At 42.2% G+C, this 14,895-nt stretch overlaps 1 protein-coding gene across 2 annotated transcripts; it reads right to left on the bottom strand.

The window, feature by feature from the left end:
• Window positions 1–14: 14 nt before the first annotated feature.
• On the bottom strand, window positions 15–8,631 carry iqcb1 (IQ motif containing B1). 2 transcript variants are annotated; one of them, XM_080020779.1, is made up of 14 exons: window positions 8,446–8,631; window positions 7,789–7,954; window positions 7,333–7,453; window positions 6,775–6,859; window positions 6,435–6,525; window positions 5,629–5,801; window positions 5,413–5,528; window positions 4,403–4,515; window positions 4,245–4,311; window positions 4,009–4,084; window positions 3,774–3,922; window positions 3,400–3,537; window positions 1,992–2,163; window positions 15–1,670 (listed from the first exon to the last, which is right to left on the bottom strand). In XM_080020779.1, exons 1-14 carry the CDS (start codon window positions 8,540–8,542, stop codon window positions 1,474–1,476), a joined length of 1,761 nt encoding a protein of 586 aa, XP_079876905.1. In that variant the 5' UTR covers window positions 8,543–8,631; the 3' UTR covers window positions 15–1,473. The 2 variants fall into 2 exon arrangements, with proteins under 2 accessions (XP_079876905.1, XP_079876906.1); XM_080020780.1 differs by lacking the exon at window positions 15–1,670 and having other exon boundaries at window positions 2,018–2,163; window positions 3,774–3,917.
• Between the last annotated feature and the right edge of the window lie 6,264 nt (window positions 8,632–14,895).

Below are 14,895 nucleotides of genomic sequence, written 5' to 3'. Positions count from 1 at the left end.
CAGGAATCATTCAATTTCGTCAAACTTATTTATTGAGGCAATGAAATACCAAGTGTGAATCAAACACATTCAGTATGAATTGTACCAAATGCCTTCATTCTTTTCCCCCACATTCATTTAGTCCTCTGTAACTATTTGTATTTGCTTGTTGCTGGCTGGGCTGCCTCGTCTTCTGCGCCTGTTTGATCGGAGTCACGTCTGACTCACAGCTCTCGGCTCGTTTTCGTTCACGAAACGAAATCCGAGATTCAAGTGGAGTGGCTGCAGTCATCGAGCAGCCGTCAAAATGGACAGATGACTCCTTTCCGGCGTGATTCCCGACTCCATTCTACATTCAAAAGATGTGTTTGCTACGAACAAGGCTTGGGCCGAATTGCCATTAAATCGTCTATCGACTCCCATCGATTTGCCGCTTTGGGCAAACGGGAGCAGCACGGTGGAGACGCGGTGCGAATATCGCAGGTGCGCCGAGGTTTGAAGTTCATGAGGAATTCCTCATGAATATATCTTGCCCAGACGATCCGCTAAAAAGAAAGGCACCATAGGGTTCATGGGGCAGGTGCTCGGGCACCCTCCGTCCCTCCTCCCCCTACCTGCTGCTCAATATGCAAATTGTGATTATAATATAGCAATATATAACAATCTCGTAGAGAAAGATATCGATTTATTTAATTTTCTTAGTTTCTTATATGGAAAATGAAAAACATAAAATCTAGAAATTGGAGTTTAGAGAGTTTTATTTGTATCTCCTCCAGACAAGGGTGCACGCAGGCTCCTGTGCCTGTCTTTTTATTTGGGATCTATTTATTTTCGTTTGTTTTTCTGCATGTATAAAATGCAAACACTTTGAGTTAAGGTACTGTTCCAAAAAACATCTCCCCGGTGCTTTCTGTTGCTTTGGGACTTAAGTAAAAACTGGATGTTTTGTGTAAACACTTTACTTGTAATTAATAAATGCTGCACTTCTGTTGTGGGGAGACCGCATTTGCCAAATTAGATTACGTTCTATGCGCACCGACACCCCTGCACGCATGCACACATCCCCGCCCCCCAGCAAACGGCAAATTTTGCGCGGTCCCAAGCCTACTGCGAACGAATCGTTCACACATCTTGCATCACTAGAATGTGCGTTGTTGGTTTGTTGGCATGGTTTTTATTAAATAAACGCTGTGATTAACTGACTTTCATGCTGCATTTCTTGGTTGTTTGCTGTGAACTCCAGTGTGAGTGATAGTCAAGACAACCTCAAAGGAAAACTCTTATTTCTCTGACCTAAAACTGATTATTCCATCATTGGGAGTCAACCCGGGTGATCGGCTTCAGGATCTTTTAAATTGATCCGGTATCGAGAGAATAGCTCCAGCCGACTGACACACGACAGGGCAACCGTGACCACATTCTTTGGCAACCCAAATGAAAAGTTTTACTCCAAAGACACATCAGCTTTAAATCATTTCACCCTCTTGCTGCCAGTCAAACCCCAAGCTCAAAGTCCTCCAGACAGGAAGTGCCGCCATCATCGTCTGCCTCTCCCAGCCTCCTCCACCAGGGCAGAGAGCCAGTGCGCAGCAGTGCATTGTGGGATTGCCGAGCCCTAGCAGCCACGGGCGTGGAGCGGCTACGGAACAACGACACGTCCATCTCCGTGGCAACAGAGAGAGCAGGGGCATCTGGAGGGTGGAGAGAATGTAAGTTTAGTATCGTGTGTGTGTGTGTGTACCTTAAAAGTAGGAAATCCAACATGAAATCATGAAATCTTTCCCTGACATGTGGCATTTGACTTGACAATGAATCTGTGGTGTGGGGATGGTGTGGTTTGAGCAGCAGCACCTGACCTGGATCTAGGTGATTGGGAGGGTGGCTGCATACCTGTTGCTTGTTGGTTGGTCTAACGAGCATTTGGGTTTTCATTTGGGTTTCATCCACAGTCAACCTCCACCCCCTAAGTGTAACATCAGTTCTGACCCTAACATGGTGTGTGTGTGTCTTACTCTCCAGCAGCTCCAGCTGGGTGTTGATCTGGCCCAGTACAGAGTGTTGGTCCTGGCCCAGTCGGCACTGGTTGGACCGGTGCTGTTGCAGTTTGTGATGCAGGTGTTGGAGCAGCAAGTTTTGTGTATGGAGATGAAGCTGCAAACAGTCATGCTGCGAGTGGATAGACGACTGCAGAATACACACAAATAATGTTTTACACAGAAATACACACCAATCAGCCATAACATTAAAACCAGCACTAATAACCACAAATATTGTGTAGCTCCCCCTCGTGCCGCCAAAACAGCTCTGACCTGTCGAGGCATGGACTCCACAAGACCTTTTAAGGTGTCCTGTGGTATCTGGCACCAAGACGTTAGCAGCAGATCCTTTAAGTCCTGGAAGTTGCGAGGTGGGGCCCCCATAGATCCTGCTTGTTGTTCCAGCATATCCCACAGATGCTGCATTGGATTGGACCTTAACCCCGCCCATCCACATGATGTAAAAGATAACGTGATCCATCAGACCAGGCCACCTTTTTTCCCCCCATTGTTCCATGGTCCAGGTCTGGAACTCACATGCCCATTGTAGGTGCTTTTGGCAGTGGACAGGGGTCAGCATGGGCCCTCTGACTGGTCTGCAGATACGAACCCCCTTACGCAGCAAGCTGTGATGCACTGTGTGTCCTGACACCTTTCTATCGTAGCCATGCTCTGACGACTGGGTCAGATCATCTCAAAAACAGCAGGTCCCGTGGGGTTTTTTCCCTGATATGCAGTGGTTCATACCTGCCAAAAGTGGTCCAAGGGTGGACAACCAATGAACCGGCTGCAGGATCATGGGCTAAATGGTGTGCGTAGGGGCGAAGTCTACCCCGTCTGGTTCGATCCCACAAAAGAGCTACTGTAGCACAAATTGCTGAAATAGTTAATGCTGGCTATAATAGAAAGGTGTCAGAACACATTGCATCGCAGCTTGCTTGGGGTCAGCATGGGCACTCTGACCCCTGTCCACCGCTGAAAGTGGCTACAATGGGCACGTAAGCGTCAGAACTGGACCATGGAGCACTGGAAGAAGGTGGCCTGGTCTAATGAATTACGTCATCTTTGACATCATGTGGATGGCCGGGGTTAGGGTCCAGTCCGATCGATCATCTGTGGGATGAGCTTGAACAACAAGCCTGATCCATAGGGGCCCCACCTCGCAACTTAAAGCACCTGCTGCTCACGTCTTGGTGCCAGATACCACAGGACACCTTCAGAGGTCTTGTGGAGTCCATGCCTCGACAGGTCGGAGCTGTTTTGGCGACACAAGGGGTTGGTTGTTATGGCTGATCGGTGTAAATAAGTACAGATATAGAAACAAAAAATGAAATGAAAGGAGAAATGAAAAATGGTTTATATGAGTGAGTACTGTAAAACTTACTGGATGCAGTGAAATGTACTCCTCCAGCTCTTTCTTTAGCTCCGCCCTCCTCATGTCCGTCAAACCCTTCTGACCAATTAACAGAGAGACAGTGGGCGAAGCCTTCAGAGCCCTGCGCCTCCTCAGAAAGCGCATCACCTGCAGTGGGAGGAACCAGTTCGGTTTCAACAGCATTGTAGAGCGTGTGTGTGTGTGTGTGTGTCTATACTTGTGAGCAGCGGTCTCTGAATTGACGATTTTTTGGTTTAGAAGTGCACCAGAAACCTGGGTCCTCACTTTCCACGTGTATTTACTCGGTAGTCACTTTGAAACCGGCTCAATAATGTGTGTGTGTGTGTGTGTGTGTGTGTGTGTGTGTGTGTGTGTGTGTGTACCGCTCTCTGCAGCGTGCATGCTGCTTGCTGCTCTCTGTATGTGTGTTGCCGTGCACGGTATCTTCTCCTCTCTCGGTGTTTCCTCCAAAATGTCTGAATCGTCACTGCAGCAAGACGATGAACTGTAGAGACGTACTGCTGCACCTGCTCTGTGCGCGCACACACACACACACACTTCTATAAGCTGTGTGTGCGTGTGTGTGTGTGTGTGTGTCTGTGTGTGTGTGTGTGTTACCAGGTGGAAGCTGCTGAATCAGTTGTTGTTGTTTCTGGTGGAAAAGTCTTCGGGCCTGTTGACGTCGAACACACACCTAGAACACACACACATATTTATAACTAAAACACTCTAAATAATAATAACATTAATAACTATAACTTAAAACACACTACTGTAAATTATATCACTTAAACATACAGTATATATAAATAACTAAAAAAGCCTGGTGATTGGGGGTGTTAAGCCTTGCCTACCTGGTATTTAAGCTCCTCCTCCCAGCGTGCTGCCTGCTGCTGCTGCTGCTGCAGTGTGACCTTAGACCTGAACACAAACACACGCATTTAAACTCACTTGGAGACAGACAGACAGATAGTCAGACAGACGAAAGGCAGACAGACAGACAGGCAGGTACCTGTATCTCCTCTGCAGGGCGCTCACTGCTCCAGGAAGTTTCTTCAACCTACTTCTTGTCTGATGCGCTCGCCAAACAGCTTGTATGACACATGCTGCTCGCACACGATCCATCTATACATATAAAGCTGCTTTTACACATGCACTCCAGACAATGTCCAGACCTGATTATCAGGACATTGTTTACAGTTGCCCTTCCACACATGCAGCAAAAAAAACGGAGATTGTCCGTGTCAGACGCGTTACCACTACCTGGAAGTAATACTTTGGTTTAGATGAGGGGTAGAGCCTAGGTAGAGCGTGCAGGAGGCAGGAAGTGACGCAATAACGCTGCCGAGTTTTACAGCACACCAAAGATGGCGGACGAGGCTACAGGCTTAACCGTAGTTGGGCTTTTTTTGTATAGATACTCCATGTATTTGGACGTATCCGCAATATAAACGAGAGAGTGGAAAGGATAATAAAGCAAAGCAGAAAGATCGGCATGAAGGTGAATAACTGGTGCATGATAGAGACGTCATCCACACATGCCACACGCTCACAAGCTCGCTGTGAATGATCCAGACAATTACCTGCTCTGTTCACACATGCCGCTTAATCGGATATTACCCGGACTTTGTACTAAGGTGCTGGCTGGGTGAAATCCAGCTAATGTCCGGGTCAAATGATTCAGACTTTTGCTTTCACACATACAGCTCTCACATAATGTCTGGATAATTTCAGGGTAGCAGTGCATATGTGAAAGCAGCTTATGTAACATACTTACTTACACGTAAACATTTAACACAGTAACATGTAAATCGCCTACATCTTATGTGCTACATGCAAGGCTACATGTAAAACAGCAACTTGTTATACACCTACATGTACACCTACATCAACATGTTACAGTACACACCTACATGTAACATGGCTTGTAAGGTGTTATACACTACTTGCCTACAGTACGTGCAACACAGCACGATGCAATTTGCCTATAGGTAACACACATATATGTTACATGCTACAGACCTGTGGGTGGGTACGGCTTGCTGGGGACCAATTAGAGTTAAGGATGCTGATCAGCTGATCTATGTCATGGTTGAAGCCACGCCCCCTCCAGTCTTTGACAAGCAGGCAGTCCAGACCTGTTGATGACATCCGCTGCTTCAATACCAACTCTTTCACACACAAAGAATGATGAAGATTAAAGAATACCGGTTTGAACAAGTTCTGTCCAGTCCTGACCTTTGAACCTGTTGAAGAGCACCAGGCGCCTTGCATCCAGCTGGTGCGCGATGAGGAGGAGCAACCGTACAGCAGCCGCACCAACCTCTGTGTCAGAGCTGGCAGCTAATTGGCTGACAACGTCGTTGAGCAACAGGAGGACTGAGTCATTGGTCAATTCTGACAGGAACTCCCTGTGGGTAGGGAGAGAGAGGGAACAGGAGCCTTTAGCCGATACTACCCTGACCAGAACAAGTCGACGGAGGTCCTGTCTAGCTGCTCCATCAGGCCCCTAGGTGGCGGTAGGACCCTCAGTTTGTGCCAAAAATGGGTGAAGCCAAATGAATGCTCCCCCTGCAGGACAATTGAGGAACTGAGCAATCCGTGGTCGCGAAGTGTGGGTTTTTGCCATCTGCAGGTGCAGGGAGCCAGTAGCGGCTCAACCCGACTGTGGTTGCTTGTGATGAAAGGTTTGACTATTTTGTGCAAAAGAAGAGTCATTCCATTCCGTCAAAACTATTTGTTTAAGCAGAATGCAAAGTGTAAATCTTCAATCTTCAATGCCTTGCCCCTTTTTGCCTTGAAATTGTAATTTACAGCTGAGCAATGATTTCCGCTCATTTTAGATGTTGATCAGCAGTCTTTAAAAGCTGCTCTGCTCTTTCTCCGGACAGCAAGGCTGCTACTGACCTTCTTGTTTGCATCCGGGTAAGATTGACAGGAGCTGAATCCCTCCAAAAACTGGAGTGTGGGTGTTTGTGTTTAGGGTGGATGTTTGTGTGGTTAGTATATGTGTTAAAGGTGCAGTCATAGTGTGTCTGTTTTACCTGTTGATGTGATTCCACAGTGATATGCAGCACAATGCTACACTGACATCATCACAGGTCCACATCTGTTCATACTGCAGAGAGCTAAGAACTAGAGAGAAAGAGAGAAACATTTGTTATCATACTTTACCGTCTACTTTAGCCCGACTAAAAATTAAACCTTTATAACGATAAAGACACCCAAAATACATTGTTATCCTAAGCAATCCACTTATCCTGTTTATATCATTTCAATTAAATCGCCTGGAACTTAAATAACTAGGCTATGACACCCTACGACGGCAAGAGGGCAAATGAACATGGCTTTTTCCAGGAACAGTGACAGCAAGTGTTTCCAAACCTTGTTCACTGAGCTGGTGGTGAGCGTGGAGAAGCCAGCGAATCGAGTCCATCACCTTCCTATAGAGAGGATAATACTCCGTACTCTGACAGAGAGACAGGCAGAGAGACGGACAAATACAATTGGAGAATTAGATCCATCTAACATGATTCCATGTTAAAGTAATGTAGATCGTGTCCTTTGAAATGGAATTAACAAACCCAAAATATGGAAAATTAAGTAACTGACATAAATCTGAATTACAATTGGCTTTATTGACCACCTATATGGTTACTGGACTCTCAATTTTACACAGTTTGCCACTGGTATGGCTCTTTAAGATCATTGACAATAAGAATACTTAATAATATATGGTTAAGTTAATCATTATTAATTTAATATAATAATATTTCTATAAATGTATTTAATGTATTCATTTATTTCTATTGATGTCATTTATTCATACAATAGTTATTAATATTTATTAAAATGAAAATATAATATTAATATAAAATGAATCATATTATACTTAGACCAGACTGAAAATACAAAGATAGATAAAAACACTTTGTTTTTCACCCCCGCTGCGCGTGTCATCAGCTGGCCGGCTGATGACAGCAGGACATCCATGACGGACGGCAGGAAGAGCTGATAGAACACCTCTGGGTCCTCCTCTGGCTCCGCCCCCACACAGCAGGTACTACACACACATTAACACACTCTATTTTACTTATTTTGTTGTTTTGTTAATTTTGTTACATTTTCTTATGTATATATATATATATATATATATATATATATATATATATAATTTGTGCCGTAAACATGCAAGACAGGTTTGGTGAAAGGATTTTCTCAATAGAAATGTTTTATCTCTACAACACAAATTAAATCATTTAAAATATATTAATATCAGTAAAATGTAAGACGGCTCCTTGAGTAGTTTGGCCTTTGGTGTTAATTATAGATGGACAAACAAATAGAATGAGACAGACAGACAGACAGAAACTCAGTGAGACAATGAGACGGTCAGACCTTAGTGTGTGTGCCAGCAGTGCGGTGTTGCTCCACTCGCTGTGCGTCTTGTCGTGGTTCCCACTCAGACTATCGATGCAGAAATGCAGGATCCTGTTTCGGCAGAAGCTTCTCTTCAGCTCCACCAGGTCTTCCTCTGGACCCACGGACGCCCTGTCGAGCTCGCCTGGAGGACGCGCACACACACACACACACACACACACACACACACACACACACACACACACACACACACACACACACACACACACACACACACACACACACACACACACACGCTTAGAATTAGAATCGTGGAGGAACCAACCAGGCCTGAATGTAATTCATTACAAAAAATAAAATGGAATAAAAATAAAACAATATCAATTATCAACAAATATACACATGCAGTTATATACAGAATTTATAAAATGCTGTTTTATTCCATTCTATCTATCGTTATGGGTATATAGGGCATAATGATTTAATCAATGCTATTAAATCATTGCTCTTGTTCATACTTGAGACCAGTTGATGGTTAAATCAGATAACAGCGGTAAATCGCAAGAGGTTTACCTTAAAATACCACATTTCGATCCTTCCGTTCATTAAGACCGTTGAGCTATAAGACACATTATACAGACGGTGTGTGCGTGTGTAGGATTAGCATGTCTCCACCTCGTATTTTGGGGAGCAGCAGAGAAATCTTCTCTCTCGGTTCCACCGCCGGATCCTCGATCAAACTCCGTAAATCCGAAATAATCGCAGCACTCATGGTTGCACTTTATTGGGGGGCAAGGCGGGTCGCTCCCCGGCCCTTTGCACTGTTTTAGAAGCTACTTCTCGTTAGCGGACGTTAGACGTCCAGTGTGTTGCCAGGGCGACGTGACATCATCACGACGCGACACGGAGCGTAGTCAATCGTTCAAACTTTATGAGGCTCCGTCTTAGTTCAAGTCCAAGTACGATCGTGAGCAATATACACCAATAAAAACCGACTACAAAATGTATATTTTGTCATAGGATTCAGATATGATATCTGTACAACGTCCCAATGTGTATTTTTTTTCCCGGTGGAACATAATACATAATTATTTCATTTAATTAATTACACGAATTATTCAACGTTATCTGTTTGAGTCAATCATCAGTTCAATATCAGTGTTTTATTGCTTTGTTTTCTTTTTCATTTTGTTCGATTTTCTTTAATCGTATGTACATCTGCTGCTTCATCAATATGACTTGTTGTCTGTTTATCTCGTTTTATATCATCAAAAAAAACAACGTAAAAAATACCACACATAAAGGGAGAAAATAAACCTTATCTCTTTTTATGTATAAAATACTCATATTATACAATACTTTTTCAAAATGTCTGAAACGCTTATGCTGTGTTAAATATAACAAAAAAATACATATATAATATTTCATTTTAATCATAATATATTGTTCCGGCGGGTTATCTCCCAAATAGGAGCCTTTCTGTGTGGAGTTTGCATGTTCTCCCCGTGCTCACATGGGGTTTCCTCCACCTCACGTCAGTAAGGACCCCCACCAAAAACATGCACCCATCATCGTCTGACCAGCGATGGACAATTATCACCTGGTCCCCGGGCGCGTCTACGTATGCTGCCCACTGCTCCTGGCTGTGCCCCCGGAGGAAGGACAAGCCAGGATGGGTCAAAAGCAGAGGATCCATTTCACCGGCCACCATCAAAGCATGTGCATGTGTGTATGTGTGCAAGCATGTGTTGTAGTGTGGTGTGTTGTGTGACGAATAAAGACTGTTTCTTTCTTTTCTTCTTTCTTTGTTTTATATTGTTATATTATATTTAATATTTTGATATTTAAAAAAGTGTGAGTTTTTATTTACGAGTATAACAATTCTGAACGATTACAATAGGGGCTGGATCCCTTAATAAAATTATGATTAGTAATAAATAATATGAAAATAATGATTAATAAATTATGACAAAACAATGCCTACTATAAAATATTATGATAACAATAAAAAAATATATAAATAATATCACAATGGTATCGTAACTGTTGATAAATAATATAATAATATGACAGCTTTTTTCCCCCTCAATAACCAAAGATCTATTAATAAGCCCCTTTCATCTTAAAGTTCAAATTCAAGTTCAAGTTCAAGAGATTCTTTGTCACATACATACACATACGGTCATACATATATGCAGTGAAGCGTCATGACACCCGGTGGTTACGCTCTATAAGCTCGAAAAATACTCAAATGTGCGTTGCTCGCGCAAGAGTTATTTGTAAGGCATTGAATAATGTGTACCATGTTAATTTGATTATAGTAATGTTTTCATTATTATATGCTTGCCCAATTTCAATTGTGTAATGGAAGTTCAAGATTCAAGCGGTTTATTTGTCACATACATATACATGCGTTCATACATATATGCAGTGAAATGTCTTTGCAACGCACCCGGAGATTATGCACAATAGTTACTAAACCGAACATAATAGCCAACCTAATTCCTAACCAGCTTACTAACTGAAACTAACTTATTCCTAAAACGTAATGCAGTTAGTGAATGGAATAATATGAACGAAATAATATAAAAATTAAATAAGACTCAAAAAGATAATACAACGTTGGGGTACAAATAAAGTGTGTATGGAGATATACAGTACAGTACACAACAGTATGACACAGCTATACAGTAACACCGAACAAAACAGCAATACAGCGCAGTATGCAGTAACCCAGAACAGTGATACAGTAACTTGCAGTACAGTATGCTACAGACAATACCGTAAGGCAATGCGAGTGACTCAGTGCTTTTTGTTAGGACGCCTATTGAGTTCAGCATTGACAGTCCTTATGGCTTGTGGGAAGAAACTCTGTCTCAGTCTCTCTGTCCTCGCTGTGTGACTGCGGAGGCACTTGCCCGACCCCAGCAGCTGGAACAGTCCGTTGTTGGGGTGGTGAGGATCCTTCATGATCCTGCAGGCTCTGCTACTACACCTCCTGGTGTATGAGTCCTGCACAGAGGGGAGGGTAGTTCCAGTGGTACGTTCAGCTGAACGCACCACCCCCTGCAGGGCCCGCCCGTCCTGAGCAGTACACTTCCCAAACCAGGCAGGGATGCTGCCTGTCAGGATGCTCCTCACTGCCCCAGAGTAGAAGGACTTGAGCATCCCCTTCGAGACCCTACATTTCTTCAGCTGCCTGAGGTGGTAAAGACGCTGCCTCACCTTTCTCGGGGTGAGGAAGCTGGACATGTGCTTCCCCACCCTAACCACCTGGGGCCGGGCTGTGCGGACAGTAGATATTTTATATCTATAGAATAGATATACAACAATATTTCTTTAATAAAACTGGTCTTCATAGAATAATTAATGAAAAGGACATAATATTTTGAGAAAACCAATATATATTGTTGTTTCTTAGTGAATTGTTCAATACTGACAGGAGTATTTAATATACACAAAGCAACATAATTGGGGGAACGTCTTCCCCCAAATCATTTTTTTTTTCCACCTATGTTTCCATGTATTCCAGTTAACAAAAAGAGAAGAGTGATGTGAAATTGAATAGTGACATGACATAGTGACACATGTCATGTTTAATTATATATATGTGTGTGTATATATATGTATATATTTTTTTAAAAATAGAACATTTTACAATACATAAAATAAAAGACTCATAAAAGAAGTTTTGGGACGTGATCCTCGACCAACTGTGTTAGTGACGTGCTGCCATTCTGTGGTCAAACACTCAAACTGCATCAAAATCTCTGGTGTATTGTACTGAAATAATATAAATGTGAATGATATGTTAATATTATGAAAATATTAGGGTAAGCTTAAGGCTGTGTTAGATTTATGGATTTGTGGTTTAAGTTATGTACTGTTCATAGATAATAACAATATGAGGACATCATGTTGAAAACCTAGTAAATACATAGTTATTTATAATCATAATTTATAACCATACCAATAACTTACCCTGTGCATAGGATCACATTGCTTATTCTGTATTTTTTTTTTTTTTCAGCTATTCGTGTATATTTGGCAAATGTCATTATTGCTCAACCTTTTAAAATGTTTATTCTTGGAGTTTGTCGGGCTAAAAGTATCTGAAAAACCAAAAACGGCAGTACACACAAACAGGGTTGAGGTTTTGTTAGAACCGGGACATTTCAGACATCTTGTCATTCACATTTGATCAATATTGATCTACATTTTGAGCAGAAATTGGTGAAACGCTGTCGTAATTTCATTAGTTTCATCATTCCAAGTTATATAAATCCAAGCTTCGTCTTTCAGAACTCATTCCCCTCCAACCATTTGCGAGTGCGACACCTAGACAGACAACTTGAGCCAGGGCTTTGTTTAAAGGAAACTCATTCAAAGAAGGCGTTTTCGCACAGCAGGAAGTTCTAAGAACCGTTGAAGGAACCAACCTTTTCTTTTGTGTCTGCACTGCGTCATCCAGTAACAATCGTAATTCTTAAAATAAGGATATTTAAACAAACGCCAAAAACACAACATGCAGTGACGTATGTGCACATCGATTGGTCTAGATGTAAGTCCACATTAACTGTAGGAGTCCAAATCAGTCTAAAACATATTCCGTGTTTGTGTCCTCACACATGGGGTTCGCTTGCAGCTCCAGAGCAATAGGTCTGAATCGTGTCAGTTTTATTTTAGTCCCAAAAGTTTAAAAAGTTGATGAAATGTCTCTGAGGGACACGCAGTGTTTAATCCATTTGAATGGAACGGTGTTCCACACAGATTAATTTCCTTCCACAGACACCATGAAGCAGGACTCTGTGGACTACAGGTACAAGACAGCCATCTTCTAATTTTTAGGATAAAGTAGTAACACATCAAGTGTATCCTTGTATTAGTAATTATGTGTGTCACCAGGACTCACTGCGTCACTACGTCAGCCGATGCTGCGCTCAAAGGAAACTCAGAAAACTGTAACCCTTTTGAGTAGTAATGCTGATGTAAAGACGAGCGACCCCACAAACTGATGCTACGTTCCATGGGAACTTGAAAATTTTTCATTGGTTTAGATACAAAGTGATGGTGTGTTTTATGGGAACTTGGGAAGCTGTCATTTATTTTCTAATACGTCTAACCTGAACCCCCTGTGTTGCTGCCTGCAGCCATTTTTTTGTAATTGTTTTTTATTTATTTATTATTATATTTTACTTTGTGATTTTTTTTATATTTTTTCTCAGACCGCTTAGCTTTTTGTAATGCTAATCATCTGTAGACACACAGCAATAAACACCGCGATAAATTCCTAGTACATGTAAATGTCCCTTAGGAAATACCGTTATTCTGATTATGATTATGATAATTGTCACTTTATTCATAAATCAAGTCGTGAATAATATGATCATAATAAAATTATATATAATATTATAATAATATGATGTAATTATATGTCTAGTGAAAAATTATGCGATGATAATGGTAAGATGAATGATGCTTAATACCATGATAATTAGATGACTACTGATAAATAATATAATAATATAACGTCTTTTAAAAGCGTCCGTCCTTAGTTTACGCTGAGGCGTCTGTTTCCACGGTAACCCGACGTCACCAGAATACGGCACTGAGTGTTTTGGTTTTTTTCCAACAACCCAAACTTTAAAAGTAGACTTCGTGAACAAGCACCGGTGTCAGGTTTTCAGGATTTGACCACCCAACAACCGTATCGTAACTGTTGTGCTGCCCTCTTGTGGTCAAACACTCAAAACTGCATCATATTGTATCGGACAGAAATAACATGAACGTGAATCATATTATTGTAAATGATATGTAAATATTATTCTGACAGGCAGTTTGCTGAGGATAAGGCCGTGTTGGCTTTACAGATAAATAGATAGATAGATTGATAGATAGATGACTTGTCATAAATGATATGATAATAATAGGATGAGTACCGATTACCAAGGGATAATGTGCAGCGCCATTATCACAAAATTACTGGCAAAAGGGTGATCAGGTACATGATGACCGGCTACACAGCTACCTATCTCAGTGAAAAGGTTTTCATAAAATATTTCTATTCATTCCTTAAATACAACCCATTAATCAAAATTGTTGTTTTTTTATGCCTGCTAAATCGTGCCAGTGCTAATCAAATAATTGTTAATTTCGTTCATCTTGTTTCCTGGCCTTCACTGTGCACTCAAGTGGTTTTTCAGCCTTCCACTCCAATACAACACCACCAGCAGCCACAGCTACTTATTTATCAAAAAATTGGTTTGAAATGATTTTATAATTAGTATGTGTAGTTTAAGAGGTTGTGATGACTAGTGGCAAATAATATGACTATACATATTACAATAATAATATGAATGTAATAATAATAATAATATTAATCAATGTGTGATGTGGTTTGAGCAGCTACACCTGACCTGGATCTAGGTGATTGGGTCAGAGTGGCTGCATACCTGTTGCTCGTTGGTTGGTCTAACGAGCAACAGGTAAAACTCCCATCCCTACACACACAAGAGCCCTTGTCATGAAGTGTTTCTATGTGCTCCTGGGGTGATTCCAACTAGCCCTCTCGCTACAATAAACTGGTGTCTACAACCCTGTCTTCCGTGCCAGAGGTCCCTGAAAATGCCATTTTTGTGGCATGTGACTGGCAGCAGCAGCACCCAAGAGATCCGGCAGGGGACCAGGGCAGTAGCAGCCGCAGCAACCACCAGAGGTAACCGTTGGCAGCTAGGGTCTCCGCCAAGCAGCCACCACCGGGACCATCCAGCAGCCCAGCAGCCAGGCCACCCCTCCAAGCAGCCCCCACAACAGCCAAGCCTGGCCACGCCTTCACAAGCCAACACAGCAGCTCGAGGTCCCATTCTCCGGAAGAGAGGAGGGGAGTTTGCATCGTCGCCCTGGGGCAAGGAAGCTGGTGGATCATGCTGTTCCGGGGAACCAGGTCCAGGGGATCAGTACATTTTTTTTGGACATTTGTTGGTTCAAGGTACATGGGAGCCGTGTTTTCGGAGTCCGTGTTTTATTTATTTTAGGTATAGTAACCCTGGGTCAGAGTCTGTAATTTAGGTTCTTTTTAATTTTTTTGTTCTCTCTATTCTCCTTTGCCTCAGTTTGGTGTAGGGT

Source organism: Zeus faber (assembly GCF_960531495.2).
Source record: "Zeus faber genome assembly, chromosome: 2".
NCBI classification, from domain to species: Eukaryota; Metazoa; Chordata; class Actinopteri; order Zeiformes; family Zeidae; genus Zeus; species Zeus faber.
Note: the sequence above shows the minus strand (reverse complement) of the source record. Positions and strands in the feature narration are given on the sequence as shown.

Bases quoted from the DNA above. Each gene is read 5' to 3' on its own strand.
- iqcb1 (XM_080020779.1), bottom strand. From the start codon at position 8,542: ATGAGTGCTGCGATTATTTCGGATTTACGGAGTTTGATCGAGGATCCG. The intron at 7,955-8,445 runs GTGGAGACATGC...CGCGTCCTCCAG, and splicing joins GCTGCTCCCCAAAATACGAG to GCGAGCTCGACAGGGCGTCC. The intron at 6,860-7,332 runs GTGAAAAACAAA...TCTCTCTGTCAG, and splicing joins TGATGACACGCGCAGCGGGG to AGTACGGAGTATTATCCTCT.